At 37.2% G+C, this 23,698-nt stretch overlaps 1 protein-coding gene across 2 annotated transcripts in view; it reads right to left on the minus strand.

Annotated features, from left to right (window-relative positions):
• SEC23A (SEC23 homolog A, COPII coat complex component) overlaps positions 1–23,698 on the minus strand; it is a 63,454-nt gene that overhangs the window by 4,475 nt on the left and 35,281 nt on the right. For both annotated transcript variants that reach the window (XM_059181965.1, XM_059181964.1), the window contains exons 15-19: positions 16,791–16,868; positions 14,409–14,570; positions 12,095–12,181; positions 9,755–9,910; positions 7,311–7,376 (exon numbers count right to left, since the gene is read on the minus strand). In XM_059181965.1, coding sequence (XP_059037948.1) covers positions 7,311–7,376; positions 9,755–9,910; positions 12,095–12,181; positions 14,409–14,570; positions 16,791–16,868 — 549 coding nt within the window. The remainder of the gene's footprint in view (positions 1–7,310; positions 7,377–9,754; positions 9,911–12,094; positions 12,182–14,408; positions 14,571–16,790; positions 16,869–23,698) is intronic.

Raw genomic sequence — 23,698 nt, forward strand, 5'->3', positions numbered from 1 at the left:
ATTGACGCTATTTAAGCCTAATTTCCTCTTCTGAAAAATAGAGTTAATAGTTACCACCCCATGAGAGTGTTTTAATGATTAAACAGAAGTGCATAAGAAGCTCAGCATGGGAACTAAAACAGTACGGATTCAGTTTATCAGTTATTATTATTATCTATAAAAATACTAACACTGGGGCGCCTAAGTGGCTCAGTTGTTAAGCATCTGCCTTCGGCTCAGGTCATGATCCCCGACTCCTGGGATCCAGCCCCACATCAGACTCCTTGCTCAGTGGGGAGTCTGCTTCTCCCTCTCCTACTCCCCCTGCTTGTGTTCCTTCTCTCACTGTCTCTCTCTGTCAAATCAATCAATAAATAAATATTAACATAATTTCTCTTACAAAAAAGCATAGGCCAATAAAGACCTTAGGGCTCTCATTTATGCCTCTAAATGCCTCTACTTACAAGTCATAATAATAAAACTTCAAAGTTTAAAATAGGTTTTCTTTCCTATTTTAAAATATTTTTGGGGCACCCAGGTGGCTCAGTCAGTTAGGCAACCAACTCTTAATTTCACTTCAGGTCATGATCTCAGGGGGTTACGGGACTGAATCCTATATCGGGCTCCACACTCATCGGGGAGCATGTTTGAGATCCTCTCCCCTTCTCTCTAAAATAAACAAATAAATCTTTAAAAATAAAGTATCTTGGGGCATCTGGGTGGCTCAGTTGTTAAGCGTCTGCCTTCGGCTCAGGTCAAGATCCCAGAGTCCTGGGATCGAACCCCACATCCAGCTCTCTGCTTGGCGGGAAGTCTGCTTCTCCCTCTCCCACTCTCCCTACTTGTGTTCCCTCTCTATGTCTCTCTCTGTCAAATAAATAAATAAATAAATCTTTTTAAAAAATTATTAAAAATAAAATATCTTAAGACTTATTTTCCCCACTGATAACAAGGAAAACTATACCTAATATTTACTGAGTCTTACTGCACATATTATTAAACTCTGTAATAGACAAAGAAGAAAAGGCAAAGATAAGTAACTTCTAGTTTTCAACATCCAGCCCAGAATGATGCCTCTCTATGTTTACCAGCTCAACAAATTCTTTACAAACATACCAACTACATCTCCATGTTATAATTTTTTTTTAATAGGCCCCAAACCCAATATGGGACTTGAACTCACAACCCGAGATCAAGAGTCACAAGCTTTACTGACTGAGCCAACCAGGCACCCCCATGTTATAATTTAAACTCAGAGAAGCAAGAACAAAGTTTTATTTCCATGAACTAAACCATGCTTTTTAATAATGTACAAATTCAGCCACAAAGATATATTTTATTTGGTTTGCATTAATGTGAGCTCACAACACTTTGTTAAAATAAATTATGTAAATGACAACAATCAGCTAGAGGGGAGGAACAGCTATCCCTTCTAGAAAAGAATTTCTGTATTTTTCCTACAAACCCTAGTCCACCCAAGCCCACTGACCCCCAAGTATTGCCTCTTCACACTGAGAGTATGAGATTTTCTAAAAAGAATTTCACCCATTTGTTACTCCCCTGGCCTCTAAGGGCATTTGATAAGGAACCCCTGATAAATACTATTTTAAAGCAACCTTTAACTTCTCCTTCTTCATTATGACTAATCACCATTTCCATGAACTTTAGTAATTGGTCCTACTTTCCTGTCTTCTTGCAATTTTCTTTTCTTAAGTAAGTTTCTCTTAAATTGTGAGATCCAGAACTAAATCCAATGCTCAGATGACTCAATCATAACGGAAAGGCTGATTCATGGTCCATTCTGTATTCCAAACTTCCACGTCATACTAGTATACTTGACTTTTCGTTTCATAGCAAGTGGAATGGCGAGGTTGATATGATAATGCGTATATGCATTACACAGGCATAATTTTTTTCTCTCACATGCTGTACCCCTTCCACACTTCCCAAGAATAAGCTCCTTTCCTTGCTATAAAAACCTTACCTTTCAGGAGTTTTAGATCATGGATTCAATTTTTTTATCTATATCATAAAGGCTCCTTAACTCTTAAATACCTCCACAAAGTTTCCATACTCTAATCTCTGTTCTCCTGCCCAAATCTACTATACTCAATACATGCTATGTTAAGGCACTGTGGAAAGTCAAAAATTAAAATGACACAGTCATCACTCCTAAGTGACATCAGAAATGGATGGGAAAAAAAGGAATGAAGGGGCAGGCACATTATACCAAATGAGTCATGTAATCATCGAAAAAGTTTCATGGATGGTGCCTGGGTGGCTCAGTCAATTAAACGTCTGCCTTTGGCTCATGTCATGATCCCAGGCTCCTGGAACTGAGATCCACATCAGGAGCTCACCAGGGAGCAGGGTGTCTGCTTCTCCCTCTACCCCTCCCCACTGCTTGTGCTCTCTCTCTCTCGAATAAATATCTTTAAAAAAAAGAAAAAAGAAAAAGAAAAAGTTTCGTGGAGTCAACGAACTTTGAACTCAGCCTTAAAGGATGGCTACCATGTGGTGATACAGACGAGTCACAAAGATGGTAACATGCTTACTGTATTCAAAGTAGAATAAGAAATTCTAAAATTGTAGCTGAAAGTGAGAAAACTTCTTTGGATTATGCAATAAAGGACCCTCAAAAGCAGTATAAAGAGTCTGTAAGTAATTCCAAAGGGGACTATTAAAGATTAAAGACTCCTTTTTTTTTTTTTAAAGATTTTATTTATTTGGGGCGCCTGGGTGGCTCAGTGGTTTAAGCCTCTGCCTTCAGCTCAGGTCATGATCTCAGGGTCCTGGGATCGAGCCCCACATCGGGCTCTCTGCTCAGTGGGGAGCCTGCTTCCTCCTCTCTCTCTGCCTGCCTCTCTGCCTACTTGTGATCTCTATCAAATAAATAAATAAAAATCTTTAAAAAAAAAAAAATTTTATTTATTTGACACAGAGAGAGAGAGATCATAAGTAGGCAGAGAAGCAGGCAGAGAGAGAGGGGGAAGCAGGCTCCCCGCCGAGCAGAGAGCCCGATGTGGGGCTCGATCCCAGGACCCTGAGATCATGACCTGAGCCAAAGGCAGAGGCTTAACCCACTGAGCCACCCAGGTGCCCCTCCTTTTTTTTTTTTAATTTTATGTTATTTATTTATTTAAGAGTCAGCATGCACATGAGCCGGGGGAGGGGCAGAGGGAGGGAGAGAATCTTCAGCAGACTGCGCTGAGCACAGAGCCCAACCCAGGGCTTGATCTCACGACTCTGAGATCATGACCTAAGCCGAAACTAATAGTCGGACATGAAACCGAGCCACCCAGGTGCCGCAAAGATTAAAGATTTCTACACAGTTCTCTTGACTTAGAACTGCTTCCAGACCACTGTGGCCACTGTCAAAATGGAAGAAATAGGGCTAAAAGCACTGACAGTCTATGTTAAAAGTAACAAGCGCTTGACCTCAGTTAGTGACAGAAAAAGGAGATAATGGATAGGAGAAAGAGACCAAACCATTTGTGAATAATTAGGGATAGAAGGGAGAAAATAAAATGCAAATGACTAAAGTTAAAGTTCCAAGTCTTGGGAACTGAGAAAGTAGTGGTGCCCTTTGTAAAAATATGAAAGTCATGCAGAAATAAGATGGTATAAAGGAGATAAATTCAAGTTGGAACATGTTGCTTATGAAATGTCTATAGGAAGCTCCAGTGATGTGTAACAGACAGTTACAGAAATTCCAGTCTACAGCTCAAGGTGAAGTCAAACCAAAGATGAAGATTTGTTAAGTTAGCCTCAGATGAAAGCTGAAGCCATAGGGGTGTATGTAATAACCCAGAAAAACAATGTATGCAAAGAAATCAGGGCAACATTTTGAAGCACCTCTATTTAGAGGGAAGGGGCCTTAATCCTAATTACTACATCTTCTACCCAACCTGGACCTCACAGTCATTTAACATTGCTCTAAATTACTGCACTCCCTTTAATGTGTCCATCTTTCTTATCTCCAGCGCTAAATCACCCCCAAAATCTTCCACCTTTGATGCAATGCCTGAACTACAAAGCATGGTTAAACATAATGGAAGCAAACTCTAGAAATTGTTAGGAAATAAAATGGGCCCTCACTGCTATAAAAGCCTTTTATTCGCCTGCTGTTGCTTTCTATTTCTATTTCTAAATAGCTATTCCGTATAGCTGTTTTTAAATCTTTTCTATTTTCTAGTCCTTTAACCCCAGCATGTCTCACTCTTAGTGAATAATCCACTATTATCTAAAAGAAACAGGCAATTACCCAATATGAGCGTTCCGTCCCCAACATCTTTCTCTGTCATTACCCTTCCTACCATTTGGTTCTGCAGAAGGAAATGTCCTGCCTCCGTACCAATGCTTCACATTACTTGTGATCACACTGTCTGCTTTTGAAGATCTTAAACATCTATAAGCTGTTCTTTGGTCAGCACCTTACACTTGGACTACAAGTAAGTTCTGTGCCCTTATCCTAATAAGAATCATCTTTCTATCCTACCACCCGAACAAACTAAATTGCAACCTCCTTACAACCTCCACTCCTTTACCCCCACTAATTCCTTATGATCTGCCTTGTACTCAACTACTACTTAAAACTGCTTACCAGGACCACAAATGACCACCTAGTCTTCAAACCCATCCACCTTTTTGGGACGCCTGGGCTCAGTTGCTTAAGCAGCTGCCTTCGGCTCAGGTCATGATCCCAGTGTCCTGGGATCGAGTCCCACATCAGGCTCCCTGCTCCACAGGGAGCCTGCTTCTTCCTCTGACTCTGCCTGCCACTGTCTGCCTGTGCTCGCTCTCACTCTCGCTCTCTCTTACAAATAAATAAATAAAATCTTTAAAAAAAAACAAACCCATCCACCTTTTTAAGTCTTCACCCTCCTTTAAGGTCTGCAGCATCTCAGAATTTGTTAACCCCTTTTCTTCTTTCTTTATATAAAGCCCTCCCTCACCTATTATGACATGGTATGGTATTCTTTTTCTTTTAAGATTTTATTTATCTATTTGACACAGAGAAACACAGCAAAGAGATGGAACACAAGGAGGGGAGTGTTAGAGGGAAAAGCAGGCTTCCCGCTGAGCAGGAAGCCCTATGTGGGGCTCGATCCCAGGACCCTGGGTCATGACCCAAGCTGAAGACAGACGCTTAACAACTGAGCCACCCGGGCACCCCAAGGTATGGTATTATTTTCATTTTCCTTCCACCTCTCTATTTATAAAATACTCCAATCACTCGTAATTCCTCGAGGTTTATCTCATCCTTCTTTTGCCTCTCTACTCCCTCTTGAATAAGTATCCGCTGTGATGACGTTAAGTGTCACTTGTCCATGATCAATTTTCACATCCTTGCCCTGATCACCAAACCCAAATTTCTAATAGCATCCTCAATTTGGCCATCTAAATATTATCTCAAATTCAGTGTACCTGAAATCAAACATTTCTCTCTGCTTTCCCAATCCCTGGCACATGTTCTCCTAGTTACCCAGGCTCAAAATCCTTGTTCTCCCTCAACTATTTATTTTTTGAAAATTCAAACTTGTAGAAAAGTTGAGAAAAAAGTACAATGAACGCCCACATACCCTATACCTAAACTCAATGATTAACATTTTGCCACATTTGCTTTATGTTTCTATATATGCTTCCTTTTCTTTCTTTTGTTGAATAATTTCCATAAGTTGAAGACATCATGATATTTTACTCCCTTTAGGATAGATCTCCAAGGTCATGAACAATCACCTATATAACTACAACAATAGTATCACAATCAAGAAACGTGATAGTATTATACTAGTAATTGGTATACAGTCCATATTCAAATTTCACAAGTTATCCCAATTATGTTCTTTATAGCTGTTTTTCTCTAATCCAGAGTCCAATCAGAATTCAGATTTGGGGGGCGCCTGGGTGGCTCAGTGGGTTAAGCCTCTGCTTTCGGCTCAGATCATGATCTCAGGGTCCTGGGATCGAGCCCCGCATCAGGCTCTGAGCAGAGAGCCTGCTTCCCCCGTCTCTGCCTGACTGCCTATTTGTGATCCCTATGTCCAATAAATAAATAAAATCTAAAAAAAGAGAGAGAGAGAAAGAATTCAGATTTTGCATTTAGCTGTCTTGCTCTAGAGTAATTTTTACTTTCCTGCAACTTCTAACCAAATCTCACCGGTTCCACTCCTAAAATATCACCAAAATGTATTCCTTTTCACCATCCTGCCTTCATTCCCCCTCATCTGGATAACTTTAAAATATAGTTTCAATCTACAGACTGCTCTCAATTAACCCTAACATTCACCTATATTATCTAAGACTCAAATTTGACCCTGTCCAAAAACCTTCAGTAACATTTTATTATTTACTAAAGACTCAGCTCCTCAGCATGTAAGATCCTCCACAATTTAGCCACATGATACGTTTCCAGTTTATTGTTCTATTCATCCTGTGTGCTCTGTACCTCATACAGTCTACACTGCCCTCTACCTGGAATTCCTCGCACAATTTTTACTTCTTGAAATGGTAACCATTTTAAAAGGAAATGTTCCCTTTTCTGATCACACACAGTCTCCTGCTGCCACCATGTGCTCTCTTCAAAGCCCTCTTCCTCTGCTAAACCCTGTAATATTTTTCTAAATATCTTTCTAAAAGGAACATATCTCATACTGACTTATATTTTAATTACTTAAAGATATGTATATTATCTCTAATACTAGATTACCAGCTCCTTAAAAGCAGAGATGATCAAAGTGATGAATCACTAAATTCTACTTCTGAAAGCAATATTACACTATGTTAACTAACTAGAATTTAAACTAAAAAGTTGAAACATTAAAAAGAAAAAAAAAAGCAAGGATAATCACTATGGACTGGAAAGTACCAATACAGAGTCCTGTATATTGGATACTTGATAAATGCTGATATATTGTACCAAGAGGTAGGACTTGTAACAAATCAAAATATATTAAGAGAGATTTCCAGGCCTCCACCTCTCTTGTTCAATTACAATCCCTGACCTCTTCCAATTTATTATATGTGGCCTTTTATAGTTCATGTCCTAGCATTAAGCTTAAATCGTCACTCCCTATATTATACACTATATTGCTTTTTATCTCAAGGGCGTAGTCCTAAACTAGGAATATGAAGGAATTCTACCTATTTGATATGATCACTTTTTACTTTCTCTGATGCCACCAAATGCTAATTCTATTTTCTACTTATTTTTTCATTACTCTGCCAAAAGAAATCATTAGCAAATACATAGGGGAAAATACAGCTCTCATTAAAATAACAAACTATAAATACACAAGAAATAATTTCCAATATCCACTATTTACACTTACCTGTCCCCAGGCATACATATTATTATGAGTCTGTGAAGGGTTGACTTTTGAAAGCAGGAAACGGGCCTTAAAAGCAAAGATGAAATAACGTTATCCATCAAAAATAGATTTAATCAATATGAGCTGAACAAACACATTATGTGATCTAAAATCAACTTTATTCAATATGTTTTGGTAAAATTAATTTTATTAAAAGGCAACTTTCAAAAAAATAAACTAAATTTTGGAAATATGTGGGCCACTACATGTTACAAATAAATAAATGTAGTCTCTTCTCTCCAAATCATACATTCATAACAATAAATAATAAACTGTTGAATCCAAAACTGAGCAGGTAAAATTTATGTGTACAACAAGATTAGTGTGGAATGTACTAAACACCTGGTCTGAAACATCATCAGAGATTTGAAAAAGCAAAAAGTACCTTATACATTCTTTTACTTTAAACAATGACTCTCAAACTTTCTTAGACTGTAGGCTATTTATTCCATAAGACAACTTACCCAACATTTTAACCATCTCTCCACTAAGACTTATAATCATGAAAACCAGAATAAAAGAGGAAAAGAGCACCACACATGATGAGACATCAAGGAGAGAACTAGGCATAAATTATTATTTCACACTGGATAAACACAGGCAGTCATATCTTCTGAAATTTAGTATCACACAAAATCTTTTTCTACTCTATAAGTAGTTTAACACCAGAGCACTGGCTCTGAAGTGAGAACACTTAGGTTCAAATACTAGCTTCTCCATTTACTGTGTTTCCTTGGTCACAAGTAACCTAAGTCTCGGTGTTATTATCTGTAAAATGGAGATAACAATAGCACTGTTACGAGGATCAAATGAGACAAGGTGTATAAAGTACTAACAGCTTTGCAAATTCTCAATACATGGTATCTCTTATTAGAAATATAATAAAGCTCTAAAAATAACTACCATTTCTGAATAATAGCTACTAATATTTACCACCTATTTTATAATACTGTGCTAAGCACTAGGGAAACAATAAACAAAGCAAGGTCCCTGCCTTTGGCAAGTGAAACAAACTTACAATAACCTATAATTAATTTATTATAGTTCTAATAAAATTACAAGGAAGAAATAAAAATTATTTTAAGAGTATATGTTAAGGGATTTAAAAAAAAAAAAAAGAGTAGATGTGAAGGGATAGCCAAACTGTGGAAAGAACCTAGATGTCCATCAAGAGATGAATGGAGGGAGAAGATGTGATATATATATATATATAGATATATATATAATGGAATACTATGCAACCATCAAAAAACCCGAAATCTTACCATTTACAATGATGCGGATGGAACTAGAGGGTATTATGCTAAGCAAAATAAGTCAATCAGAGAAGGACAATTAGCATATGATCTCTCTGATATGAGGAATTCTGAGGGGTTTGGCAAGGAAAATATCAAACAAGATGGGATCAGGAAGGAGACAAACCATAAGAGACTCTATCTAACAAAACAAACTGAGGGTTGCTGGGGAAAGAGGAGTAGGGAGAGAGTGGTTGGGTTATGGACATTGGGGAGGGTATGTGCTATGGTGAGTGCTGTGAAACATGTAAGCCTGATAATTCACAGACCTGTACCCCTGGGGCAAATAATACATTATATGTTAATTTAAAAATTAAAAATAAATAAATGAATAAATAAATAGATAAATAAATAGATAAATAAAACCGTATATGTTAAGGGGTCTTAAGCCTAGCCTTCTGAAAGGTCCTGAAGGGCTGTGTGTATATGTACATGTACCTTATTAAATCCTCCTAACTCTAAAAACCACAAAGCCTTCTAGAGCACTGAAATAAAAGAATGAGGAAAACAGAAAATGTTACCGTGAAGTTCATATTCATAGACTTCTTCACTAAATAAACAGAATTAATGGAATTATACTGAAAAGATACACTACATTTTCTTCCAAGTTGTTGTTCTTGCTCAACTAAAGCAGACGTGCCACCATAACATCATCCTGGCTCCGTTATTAAATGTGGGCTGGTGGCAGAAGGTGGTAGAAATTTCTAGCTTTAGGCAGCTGGCCAATAATCACTGCTTTGCTCTCAATGCTAAAACAAAAAAAAACCTTTTACCCATCTTCTTCCCCTTTCCTGGCCTTATGAAGCAGGCTTTTCAAATTAAAGTCAAGAAAGCAAGTAGGTGGGCGCCTGGGTGGCTCAGTGGGTTAAGCCGCTGCCTTCGGCTCAGGTCATGATCTCAAGGTCCTGGGATCAAGTCCCACATCGGGCTCTCTGCTCAGCGGGGAGCCTGCTTCCCTCTCTCTCTTTCTGCCTGCCTCTCCGTCTACTTGTGATTTCTCTCTGTCAAATAAATAAATAAAATCTTTAAAAAATAAAAAAAAAAAAAAAAAAAAAGAAAGCAAGTAGGAACAACTCATTACAATACTAACAACAAAACAACTATACTCACCTGGCTACCTCCATGTTCAGTGTCAATGTATCTCGGCATCGGAAATCTGGAGTGAAGAATCTCCTGTGCATCATCCACCGGGGCTTGTAGAAGATGGCGGAAATTTTCATATTCTGGCATGTCCTGGTATCCTGACTTGCGCCACTGTGCAATGGTCTAATTTTAAAGCAATTAAAGGAATTATTAATTTCTTGCCGACCCAAAACCTTTAAGAGGTTTTTCCAAAGGAATCGATCCTCAGAAAATAAGAAAATTATAATCATTGTTTCATTTATCAGTTATCAAATCAAGAACACTAATTTTGGTATCCTTGGGTAAATAGATAGAAAATTAGAATACTTCTTCTCCTTTAAAAGTAAAAAGAAATAATAAACCAGAAAAAATTTTAAACACTATTAGCTAAAACCTATTTATTTAAGTTTATGATGAACAAGGGGGACTTCTGTTAACAGAAGATTTCCCAGAGACTTCAAAATTAACCACCTACTATTATGAACTCTCTATCAATGGCTTTACAGTCTGGCAAGATAGATAAACAGAAAAAATTTAGTGATGATAGCAATAACATTATAAAGACAACAGACCTGTAGAAGAGCATCTCAATCAATTCTTTTATTAAGGCAAATAGCTCCAATCATGTAATTAAATCATCCAAAAATTTAAATTTGTCTTCGTTTCTAACTTAACTGCATCAGTCAATATATACTCTATATGGCTTTATATTCCTGTATTTAACAGAGGAACAGTGATGTGCATTTCAGATTTCTCCTTTAAGCACATTAACAAGCTATTTAAAAAAAAAAAAAAAAAAGCAGGGGCGCCTGGGTGGCTCAGTTGATTAAAGCCTCTGCCTTCGGCTCAGGTTGTGGTCCCAGGGTCCTGGGATCGAGCCCCACATCGGGCTCTCTGCTCAGCGGCAAGCCTGCTTCCCCCTCTCACTCTGCCTGCCTCTCTGCTTACTTGTGCTCTCTGACGAATAAATAAATAAAATCTTTTAAAAAAATTAAAAAGGGCAGCAAAATACCTCCCTCTGTCATATAATTGGCATTATCCTTAAAAATTAAAGTACAGGGGCACCTGGGTGGCTCAGTGGGTTAAAGCCTCTGCCTTCAGTTCAGGTCATGATCTTAGGGTCCTGGGATTAAGCCCCACATCAGGCTCTCTGCTCAGCAGGGAGCCTGCTTCTCCTCCTCTCTGCTTCTCTGCCTACTTGCGATCTCTCTCTCTGTCAAATAAATAAATAAAATCTTAAAATAAACAACAACAACAACAAAATATATATATATATATTAGTACTGGTACCAATTAAAAATAATAATCAATAAATCTTTTTAAAGGCCTAGATCATATTACTTAAAAGGATATTTTGAGTATACCTCCACAATTACAGTACAACTCTAAAATCATTTATAATTAAAATAAGAGGAAAAACAAATCTGTACAAGTTACTGGAATTCTAGGCTGTAAATTTGGGTGTGGGTCTGTGAACAAAGAATCTTTGTATCTTTCAAGGCATCCAGAATACAATGCTTTCTTATACAGAGAAAACATTTTAATTACTGGCTGAACAAATAATGCAGGAATGAAAGGAGTTCTGCTAAATACTTGGACTAAAGCTTAACGGCTACTCAGATATTCTGCTCTTTTCAGTCATGTACCATTTCAATTAAGTAAAGGTACAAATTTTACTTCTAATTCACTTACGATTTATTTTTTTTTAAAGATTGTATTTGACAGGGATCACAAGCAGGCAGAGAGAAAGAGAGAGGAGAAAGCAAGCTCCCCGCTGAGCAGAGAGCCTGATGCAGGGCTCAATCCCAGGACCCTGGGATCATGGCCTGAGGCTCTAACCCACTGAGCCACCCAGGTGCCCCTCACTTATGCTTTAAATGAGTTTTCAGATCATGTGGAATAAATTTTTTAAATACTTTAAGTGCATTAAATGGAATATTTTTAAATGATTACATCAAATAATGAAAGGGAGACCCTCCCTATTGACCAAGGCTTTGCCCTTCTCAATGTCTCGGGTAAAAACCAGAAGTATGGCATGCCTATGTATACATCAATGCTTTTAATTTCACAGCACTATGCTTTGTGTAAAATCCATTTATCGAATCGTACATGGACAAATGGACAAAACAAGCACAGGTAGGTCAACTGCAAATGAAGTCTAAAAACCTGTGGCAGGAAGAACCATATTTTATACCTATTATATAAAAATGGAAATAAAAGTTTATTAGAGAAGAAACAGTAGTCATACAGTAAAGAAGAGAAAGCTTCCATGAATAAAAAGACTCTATTGCACCTATGTGCATAGCTTTCAGTGTCATGGAATCTTACCTCACCATGATAAATCAAAATCTGGAAGAACGTGTCCATGAGAAGAATGCGATCTGCAAGAATGCTGCTGCTATCAAGAAGAACCGGCTAACAGAAGAAAACAGAGAACAGGAAGATGGAAAAATAAATTAAAGTTACAAAACAGATATTTTGAGAATATCTTTAACATTTTAAATTTATATCTTATAACTCGAAAACATCTTGCTATCATGAATTCTTTTTTTAAGTTAAATTTTTTAAATTTTTTATTAACATATAATGTATCATTAGCCCCAGGGGTACAGGTCTTGTGAATTGCCAGGTTTACGTACTTCACAGCACTCACCATAGGCTATCATGAATTCTTGCAGTACATTTAATTTTCTAAAAAGTCACAAAAACAGAGACAACAATTAAAGAACAGAGTAGAGCCAAGAGGAAATCAGGAAATTTCCACTCCTAAGCCTGATAATGGCCCCACTGAGTAAGAGGGGAGAGGCTTGGGAAAGAGCAAATTTAGAGATGGAAAAACAGTTCAGAGTAGGAAATGTAAAGGAGTGGCCAGAACTAATGACATAAATTTTTATATTACATGCATGAAGATGGTAATGAAAGCTATGTGATCATATCACATCACAGTATATATCTACACCACAGAGAGGGAATACAGAGCAAATGCCAGAGATTGGGCCCCGGAGCATGCCAACACTTCAAAAGATCGGAAAAGGAGAAGTAGGCAAAAGGAAACAGAAGGAACAGGCAATGATTAGGAGGAAAACCACTAGGTATTGCATGTGTCAGAGAGGCTTTAAACAAAAGGTTTTCGAGGAGAGTCCTCGCTAGGTAAATAAATGCTGTCGAGACTTCAGGCAAGACGTAGGACACTGGTGACCTGGTAAGAGTTGTTTCAGTGTAATGTTAAGGACAAGAGTCTGAATAATGTAGGTTGAAAAGAGAATGTGAGGTGAGATCATCATATAGACAACAGGTAACTTTCTGAGTTTAGCTGCAACTGAGACCAGAGAAAGGGCAATTAGAGAAAATGTGGTCAAGAGTGGTTCTGTCTGTTGGGTTTGGGGTTTTTTTAAATTTCTTTTTTTAAAAATTAACATATAATGTACTATTAGCCCCAAGGGTACAGGTCTGTGAATTGTCAGGCTTACACACGTCATAGCACTCACCACAGCATATACCCTCCCCAGTGTCCATAACCCTAGTCACCCTATCTGTTGGTTTTTAATGTGAATGTGACTCAGGTTTCTTGCTAATGAGAATGATCCAGAGGAAGAGCAAGGGATGATGGAAGAAAGAGAATAACTCCAAAAGCAAACCCTTAAGTAAATGAAGCTAATGAGATTCATGGATTAAATGGGAAGGCTGGAATTTAACAGAAGCAGACAGTAGAGACTATGCGATTCCAAATCTCTAAACACTAATGTACATTTTTCAAGTGTCTACAATTTACATGTATTACTCTGAAATAAGAAAAAAAAATCTCTAAAACTTTCTTTCCTGATTCAAAGAACTATAAAACCTAATACATAGCTAGACCATCACACTAACAATACATATTTTCCAGGAAAGAAGACGTTATGACAAACTACTAAAAACAATTATAGTAACAAAATGCTTTATACAATATTTTTTAACAAAACAATAATAAAGGAATCATGAGAGATCATTAATCAGGAGATACTATAAATATTCTCTTTATGCTGACCATTCTTAAATATTTTTAAATACAGTCACTGCATACTTAAAAGTGGTAAAACAGACAATTTTAACTTAAAATAGAAAAACTGTTTATTTAACAATTGGTTAAAGTAAGTGGAACAGTTTGCTAAGAAATCTAAAACTATGACTTTATTATTACCTTTCTAAATATACATCTTTATAATCAACTGTATCTATGTTCAAAAAAAGCTACAGGAGAATGAAATGATATGTAAGCAAGATATTTTCTTTGGACAGAACGTCCTAATTATTAGACACCATACTCTGGAATAAGCTACAGGTTCTAGAATCATCATTACCATCATATCATTAAAGACATAAGAATAATCATAAAACCTAGAGGATTTGATCAATGAAATTACACAAATTTATCTTAAAAGTCTCTCCCACCTCACTTTTTATATTTGTAAAATAATTTCCTACTGCAACGTAACATATAGTAAGCACTCAAATATGTTTAAGTGAATATATGAATAACCTAACTTCTTGAACTAAATTCCTGTGTTTAGTAACTATATTCCAAAAAAAACTTAGTTGTTTTCACTTTTTAATCACACATATCACATTAATGAAACCAATTTTTGTTTTCTGTCTCTCTTACCTCTGGGGGTCCACTAAAAGAATATGCATACAGAATAGGCTGAATCATAATTAGAGACTGGGTCAAATCTTGACGCATAAAATGGTGACGATAATATGAACTCTCATCAGGACTATTGTTAAAAACTTGTAAGAAAGGAGATCTTCTTAAATGAAACATAAACTACAAGAAAAAAACATGTGAGATAGTTTTACTGATTTTACTGCAATGGGAGTTTACTATTAGAAAAGCATTTGATTAGAACTATTAAGACAAAACAAGTTACAATAAGGACATTCTAATTGTATTCTTAAGAATCTTATTCATGATCTTTATAAGTTACTTGAAAATATAACAATAAAAAATTAAAGGAAAAAAGATGACTCAAAAGGACATGACTAGGAACAAAAAACTCCTTGCTCAGATCTAAGTTATTCAGAGGCTGATAGTACATGGTGCTTTATCAGCATTGTTTTTATCACCCATATCTCTGGACACATCTCTGAACTTCTTTATTACTATTCCTTACCACCATCAAAAGACTCCAAGAGAATATAAAAATAGATTAACAGATTTTCTACTTTTTGAGAGCTCCCAAAAGCTGCACTGGAAAGGGCCTGCAATGATTTGGGGGAGGAGGGGAAAAAAAGGACTTAAATACACCCACTTGTTTCTTAACATTTAAGTTCTTCCTCATTCCTAAGAAACATTCTTTAGACTTGTCTCATTACTTCTTTCTCCTTTCACCTTCCTTCCACCCACTCCTCATATGAAAGAGATCAAAATGGGGAAGAGTCTGGCCTGAATAAAGGACAGCAAAATTGTGCTTTGATACAATCAAAGGGTCTCAGATATAATCAACAGAATCAGCTCTCCAAAGAACTCTTACTTGTCTTTCAGTTACTTCTCTCCACTTTCCTCTGCCCTTAGGGCTCATGTGCCAACATGATGCCATTGCTTGGGACTCATTCCACAGGTCTCTCCCAGTGCTACTTAGTGACACTTTCACTCCTTTTCTGTTCAGTGATCAGAATTCACTGAGAGGCTCTCTCAACCCTTACCACTTCAGCCATTTCTGTTTCAAAGCAATGTGTAATTGGTAAATCTGGGAGTAGATATTTCAGAAATAAAAACCTTTTCTAAATTTAGTTTATGTTACCTTTTAGAAGAGCATTAGGCTTTGAAGGCCCAAAGAAAAAAATTATTTCTGGGTCCTCTATGATTTCCAACAGAGGGGAAAAAATAAGAGGCCCAGATCTCTCAGGAGATCTATCAACTATCAAAAGCCTAAAAAGAAGGCTTGGAGTTGGGAGAGAAGAGAAAGAAAAGAAACAGTTCAGCATTCAATCAAATACTGAGGCTAATGCCCACATTCTCTTTCCTCTTAGTTTCTGCTACTAATATGGAAGGTCTGAGACAGGGTTTTGCCTGCCTTAAGACAAAGAGACTCTGCCCTTTCCTAGTTCTCCAAAACTGCAACCAGAGGTTTAGGGACATCTCCCTGTATACACATGAAGTTTCTACACTACAGATCAATAAAAAATGAGAGTAGTTCTGAAAACAAAGTTGAAGCTTTGAGCAAGATATTCATGGGCTAAAATTTGAATTTCCACATCTCAATATAATCATCCTTCCAGGCTAAGCTAAAATGACACCTCTTCTATAAAGATGTATCACACCATTCACTTGGAAGGATTCCTTTAAGTTTCCTTTAAATTTTGTATATCTTTCATAGCATTTCTCCCGTTCTGTTCTGTGTTATACATATTTCAGATCTCACCCTTCAGACTGAAAGCATTTGGAAAGTAAGATCTGTGGCAGTCATCTTTATTCTCCTAAAGTTCTTTTCTTCAAGACCTCAGCTGAATAAATGTTCTCTGTTACTTATCATATAAACAACCTAGACTTTCAAAAAATATCTATCAAAATAAGACAGGTAGAGTCTACAACACAAGTGGAAAAAGTCCTGTAAGATAAATCAAATTCGCTTCATTTTTACTTACCTGGTATATCCCCATAAAATTGTTCTCAGGTAATGGTACCCCGCTGTAAGACTAACTGGTCAAGTTACTACCTTTTGGTACTATTGTAATTAGATAGATCCCTTACATCAGACAGAAAGCTAATCTACCTCACACCTAATTCTATTCCAGAGTAGAATTGCAGTGTAAACTTCTTTCACCACAAATAAATGACTGTTTTGAAGGCCCTCACAAATATATTATATGCTTTTCAATGACTACACAAGCACAATATTAATTTTTTAGCTATCCCAAAACTTAAAACACTACCAAAAGAATAACCCAATACAACAGGTCCTACATTCTTATACAACAGAGAAAGTGAAACCCAGTGCTATACTGTCAACACTAAGAAAAGAACACGGATTTTTTATCTACTCACCTGTGGATAAAGGGAGAAAGTTTCTGAAAATCTGAAGGAACTTGGATCATCTTTGTGATACTCTCCAAATTTCTGACACTAAATAAAATAAAATAAAATGTGTTAGTAATATATTCCCTGGAATACAACAATTCTCTTACCTATAAATATTCTATTCTTTAAAAGTTATTACTCTTGGGGTACCTTGGTGGCTCAATTAGTTAAGCATCTGCCTTCGGCTAAGGTCATGATCCCAGGGTCCTGGGATTGAGCCCCTAACTCAGGGCTTCCTGCTCAGCAAGGAGTCCGTTTCTCCCTCTTCCTCTCCCTCTGTCAGCACTCTCTCTCTCTCAAATAAATAAATTAAAAATATTTTTTTTTAAAAGAGCTATTACTCTTTAGAAGGCAGATACTTGATATGGGATAAAATTGGAATTTACTTACCAAGAGAAGGATTACACCAAAAGAAATACATTTGAATTTAAGCAGCAAACAAAACATTGCTCCAATGCAGTAACAACTCATCTTCAATGTTTGCATTTTTTTTTAACTAAGCATCTCTGATAGCAAATAAAGAGATCTTAGATAATGGCCAAAAGAGCTCAATATGTGCCCCTTAAGACTCTGCCTATGAAGGACAAGAGCCTACTGACAGGAAGATACAACTATCAAAATACCATAGTGGTTATAACAAAAGCAAGTCGATGATATAAAATTGTACAATAGAAACAATGCCAAAAAAGAAAGAAGAGCTGAGGAAAAAATCTGAGATGAACAGGTAAGCTGGTAAACAAAGAAAAAACACAAAGGCTGAAATTTAGAAGGAAATAAAGTAAAGGAAAGCACATACACTGGCAAGCAAGAAAGCCCTCCATGAGAATGTGACAAAAGGCAACTAAATAACTGAGATAATCCATGAGAAATTGCTTAGCACAATGACTAACACTGAGCACTCAACAAACATTAGCTTCCTCTTCTTGTTCCTGTGCAGTCTCTGATCTGAAAAAATGTTTAAAGTACTTATGTAATTGGTCTATATCCATGGCACTCACATATGATCAAGGGTAAACAAGTAAAAACTAGCAAAGAGTTAGCTGCTATAGTTAGTGCAGCTGCTTTTGCTTCCTGGAATGTTCAACTATATGATTTGTGTAGTCATCTGTGCTGTATAGAGCACATAAAAAGGCATAATTGGTTTGATCACATTTTTGGCTTCCGAGGAAGTTCATTTCAGAACCACTGTTGTGCAAGAAAAGCTATAGTTGTAGAGCTAATCCTCCGAAAATAGATCTTGATATCTGGAAATAAGATTATTATTTCTTTAATGCCCCTAGTAACATTTCACTGACGAATTTACAGATTAAGAGAATGATCTCCACTGTACAATATGATAGCCACAGCTATATGCAGCAATTTAAATAAACTGAAATTAAAGTCCAGTTCCTCTCAATTGCACTAGCCATATATCAAGAGTTCAACAGTTCTATGTGCGTAGTAAACACTTCTGTAAGGGACAGTGCAGATTACACATTTTCACCATTGCAGAAAGCTCTCCTGATTTGCTGATCTGAGTATCAGATACTCTTGAAATCTAAAATGTCAAATACAATGAAATACACTGAAAAGACACTGTGAGCAAAACCAGTAGTCACACATTATTCAGAACTACTGATAGCATTACAATATATACATTTTAAACTGTGCCTGGAATTCTGTTCAAGTGTTAGGAAAATCTGATGTTATGGTTAATAAGGGTAACAAAAACATTGTTGACTTTTATGCTTGGATAACTAGGAATGTCCAAAAGGCTGATTTTTAGAGTGGGATGCATTTGATACTTATGTCCATTTTTGCTTGTAATATGAATATTTATTTTCATATCGCTAAATATAATCTATCATTTCATTTTTAAAGGCTGACTAGGATTCCACTATATTAAAGTATACACCATAACAATCTTATCCAATCATTATTAGCATTTATATTTATCCTGTTTTATCTCGAGAATAAATTCTTAGAGGTAGAATTTCTAGGTAAAAGGAAGTTTTGGGTTTTTTTTTAAAGATTTATTTATTTATTTGACAGATCACAAGTAGGCAGAGAGGCAGGCAGAGAGAGAGAGAGAGAGAGGAAAGGAAGCAGGCTCCCTGCTGAGCAGAGAGCCTGACGTGGGTCTCAATCCCAGGACCCTGGGATCAGGACCTGAGCTGAAAGCAGAGGCTTTAACCCACTGAGCCACCCAGGCTCCCCAATAATATAATTTTCTTGAGGAAAATAACAACACTTATAAGAAATCTAGTCCTGTCTTTAATTCAGTTAACTATTTACACACAAAGGCAGACATATAAAAGGGCCCTAATGGTCAGTGCCTAACCTCTATAAGAATTTGGTATGACAAATATGGTCATCTTTAAAAACAGCACAACAGGGGCGCCTGCATGGTTCCGTTGGTTGAGAGGCTGACTCTTGATTTGGCTCAGGTCATGATTTCAGGGTTGTGAGATCAAGCTCTGTGTCAGGCTCTGAGCTGGCTGTGGAACCTGCTTAAGAGTCTCTGTCTGCTCCCCCACCCCCACTCGCTCTCCCTAAAAACACACACACACACACACAAAAGAGCACAACTAAAGTGCCTGATCCCACTGGTATAACAAGAAAAAAACCTGGCAGGGGTAGGATTTGCTAGAAAAGTCCAGGGGTCTTAACAGCGATTTCCTGAGCCAAGTCTAATCAGATGAACTGTTTATCCACTGTAGCTAACAGCACAGCTAAAGGGAAAATACAATTTGTGGTTAGTGAGTAAACCAAAGGTCAAAGATGGGGGGAAAAAATCAAATATCAGGTTTAAGTTGTAAAAAGGATGTCATTCAATAGAAAAGGTCAGGAGTCAAAAAAGGCACAGCAACCATAAAAGGTAAGGAACAGATTCATGGAGGTGGGCACAAGAGGGATCCAAACAAGAGACTCTGCATGGAGGTGACAGATCAAATGTTGATACCAGTATCTTTAAGTGATTATGCCCAAGGGGAGCAAGGACTTAGATTAAAAGGGTCAGAAGCAAATGTGCTACAGCATCAATCTGGCCATAATTTTCCCATTATCTACAAAACAGTTTTTAAAAAGATGTCTGGCTTTTTAAAGAGATTTATTTATTTTACAGAGAGATAGAGCATGAGCAGGAGTGACAGAGGGAAAGTAAAAAGAATCTCAAGCCGATTTCGCACCAAGCACGGAGCACAATGTCAAACTCGATCTCATGATCCTGAGATTACGATCTGAGCCAGCCACCCAGGTGCCCCAAAAAAGATGTTTATTTTTAACAAAAAAAATTAGTCTGAGTCATCAAGAAAAAAGAAAACATTATATTCACTATGCCAAGCTGAGGAAAGAAGTTAGTGTAATTTCACAGATTTTTTTCATTAGGAAAAAACTTACAGAAGTATAGTACCTAAAAGGTATTATTAACCCCTTCTCTATTTATGTTGTTATCACTCTTACAACTAAAATTTTAGCAATGTGGAATCAGTACAAAAAATGAATCTTAGAACAGCCTCTGTAACTAAGGTTCACTGGTCATCACTAGGAGCTTTACTTCAACTGTATGCTAATTTGATTCAATCAATTAAAAGAATGTAAAGATCATATTCTCACCACTTTTACCATAGATGAGGGCCCCTCAGTCACTAGGGGTTCCACAAGAAACTTTTTTAAAAATTTTTATTTATTTATTAGACAGAGAGAGAGTGTGAGAACAAGCAGTGGGAGCAGCGGGCAGAAGAATAAGCAGGCTCCCCCTGAAGCAAGGAGCCCAACACGGGGCTTGATCCCAGAATCCCGGGATCACCACCTGAGCCGAAGGCTTAACCAACTGAGCCACCCAGGTGCCCCAAAACTTTTTTTTTTAATTTGTTTTCTGAACTTTGCATACCATATGATGCCAGCCACAGTGATAAACAGTTTCCAAGATATCCTGTTAGCAATTTCTTTAAGCCACCTTTCAGTCCCATGTGTCAGTATGCAGTAGGACTATGTTCATTTGGAGAACTTCATTCTCAGTTTTTGACATATAAGGGAGGCCACCAGGAACTAGTGAAAGCTATTTTGCAGAGAAAGCAGAGCAATAGTCTGGTAATGTCAGCCTCTCCTTCAAATTACCTCCACCAACTTCCTCTTACATACATTTGCCAACTGACTGATAGGAACAAAGAAGCTACACTGGTGTGGCAAAGATAAGAGTAAAATTTTCATCATCCCATGATTCATCTATTCTCTATCCTCAGAAGCCTTGTGCTCCTGTTTTAATGCTACAAAATTACAGAATGTGTACAAGTGAATTATATTGTAGGTTTTGTAATTTCATAGTTTTTGTAAGTATCTCATTTAGTTCTTTACAAAACCATTCTGTTTTATATATTAATAGCATTTATGTTTTACAAGCATGTCAAACAATACGGCAAATTTTGAAGTTCAGGTGTGAGATATAAGACAAAGATTCAACATAAGCCCACAGAGAATTCCTAAGAATTACAATCTTCGGAGTCATTTCACTACACCTAGGCAATAAGGGATACAGAAAAGGTTGATCTTTACAATGAAAGCTACTAATTAATTAGTTTTGTTTTTTTTAAGATTTTACTTATTATTTGACAGAGAGACAGAACATAAGCAGACGGAGTAGGAGAGGGAGAAGCAGGCGTCCTGTTGAGCAGGGAGCACAATGCAGGTCTTGATCCCAGAGAGCCAAAGGCAGATGCTTAAAGAATGAGACACCCAGGCGCCCCATCACGGGGTTTTATGAGGGCTGATAACCCAAGCTGTACTACTCAGTTTTGTATCACGTGTCATAACCTAAAAATGCAGTAATAGTTCTACCAAAACAGCAAAAGCACTTCATTATAAACCACAGTCATCTGGCAAATAAAGGTGCTTACTTCAAATACCTTCTTTTTCTTTTTTTTTTTCTTTTTTTTAGATTTTATTTATTTATTTGAAAGACAGAGATCACAAGTAGGCAGAGAGGCAGGCAGAGAGAGAGAGGAGGAAGCAGGCTCCTGGCTGAGCAGAGAGCCTGATGCGGGGCTCAATCCCAGGACCCTGGGATCATGACCTGAGCTAAAGGCAGAAGTTTTAACCCACTGAGCCACCCAGGCGACCCGAAAAGGTTCCATTTTAAAACACTACAATAAGTGAATGCATTGATAACATGTCACATGATACTGAAGAGGTTTATGCAATCAGCTGAAAAACAAAAGCTTCTATTCAGGTTGATGAGTCAACAGATTTCACTAATGTCATGTCAAATCGCTAAATGATAGTGTGACTCAAGAAAATGTTTCTGCTGGGGTGCCTGACAGGTGGCTCAATGGGTTAAAGCCTCTGCCTTCGGCTCAGGTCATGATTCCAGGGTCCTGGGATCGAGCCCCACATTGGGCTCTGCTCAGCAGGGAGCCTGCCTTCCTTCTCTCTCTGCCTGCCTCTCTGCCTACTTGTGATCTCTGTCAAGTAAATAAATAAAATCTTAAAAAAAAAATGTTTCTGCTGTTCTAAACTAGCATAAGTCAAAATATATTTACTATTTTATCTTCCTATCTAGAAACAATGGTTCATCTTGAAGGAACTGAGTTGGCATTTGTACCGAGGGTGTTTTCAATCAGTGATTAACTCTATGAGAGGTTTTACGCCTCTTCTTGTAAAAAAAAAAAGATGTGCTGATATTTTAACACTGCTTTTATCACAGAGAAGTTAGTATAAAAACCCCCTTGAAGGTAAAGTGAAAAAAAAAGTCCTGGATGATGGCTACAAAAATGGCTAATTATACTAACAAAGACTAGTTCACTCAAGAATGTTTTAAAAAACTACCTGAGAATCGGGCGCCTGGGTGGCTCAGTGGGTTAAGCCGCTGCCTTCGGCTCAGGTCATGATCTCAGGGTCCTGGGATCGAGTCCCGCATCGGGCTCTCTGCTCAGCAGGGAGCCTGCTTCCTCCTCTCTCTCTCTCTGCCTGCCTCTCTGCCTACTTGTGATCTCTCTCTGTCAAATAAATAAATAAAATCTTTAAAAAAAAAAAAAAACTACCTGAGAATCTAAACAAAGAGGACAAAACAAACAGAAATCTGATAGCTTAGCAAAGAGAGTTCTCAACAGGGTGTTTGACTAAAATAATAGGCCAGAGTTTGCTGAGTAAAAATGGAGCACTGAGTGTGTGCATGAACAATGAATCTTGAAAAACTAAAAAAATTAAATTAAATTAAAAAAAAAAAAGAACAGAATTTTGAGGGGTGTCTGAGTGGTTCAGTTGGTTAAGTGTCTGCCTTCGGCTCAGGTCATGATCTCAGCGTGCTGGGATCGAGCCCCACATCGAGCCCTGCATCGGGCTCTCTGCTCAGTGAGGAGTCTATTTCTCCCTCTCCTTTTCCCTCTATGTGCTCGTGCTCTCTCTCTCCCTCTCAAATTAATAAATCAATCTTAAGAAAGAAAAAAAAAAAAAAAGACTAGAACTTAAGCATTCTAGGTCAAAATGTATCGGATTCCTGCCACATTAAAAACTCAAGTAAATCAGCATTACCAGTAACTGTACTAACACTAACTTGCTAATATAGATTCAAATAATCAAGACTTACCTATATTTTTGTATATTAATGTATACAATTTTATGTCACAATTAACTTAAGTAAAAATAAACTAAAATCATAGCAATGAAGAAAAAACATCCAAAAAGGCACTAAGAAAAAAACATTTCAATAATTTAGGATTAGATTTGGAACAATATGATTCTAGCCCCGATAAAAGAAAAAGAATAGGTTACTTAAGTGGCACTCTTTCGTTTTAAGAAAAAGAATGTATTTTAGTTTACTGGAAGAGATAAATGTACTATGCCTTTCTCAGCAACTTGAATAGGAATCTCCCATACAGTCTTTCAGTTAACTGTTAAGT

The sequence above is a fragment of the Mustela lutreola genome, chromosome 7 (assembly GCF_030435805.1).
Source record: "Mustela lutreola isolate mMusLut2 chromosome 7, mMusLut2.pri, whole genome shotgun sequence".
NCBI classification, from domain to species: Eukaryota; Metazoa; Chordata; class Mammalia; order Carnivora; family Mustelidae; genus Mustela; species Mustela lutreola.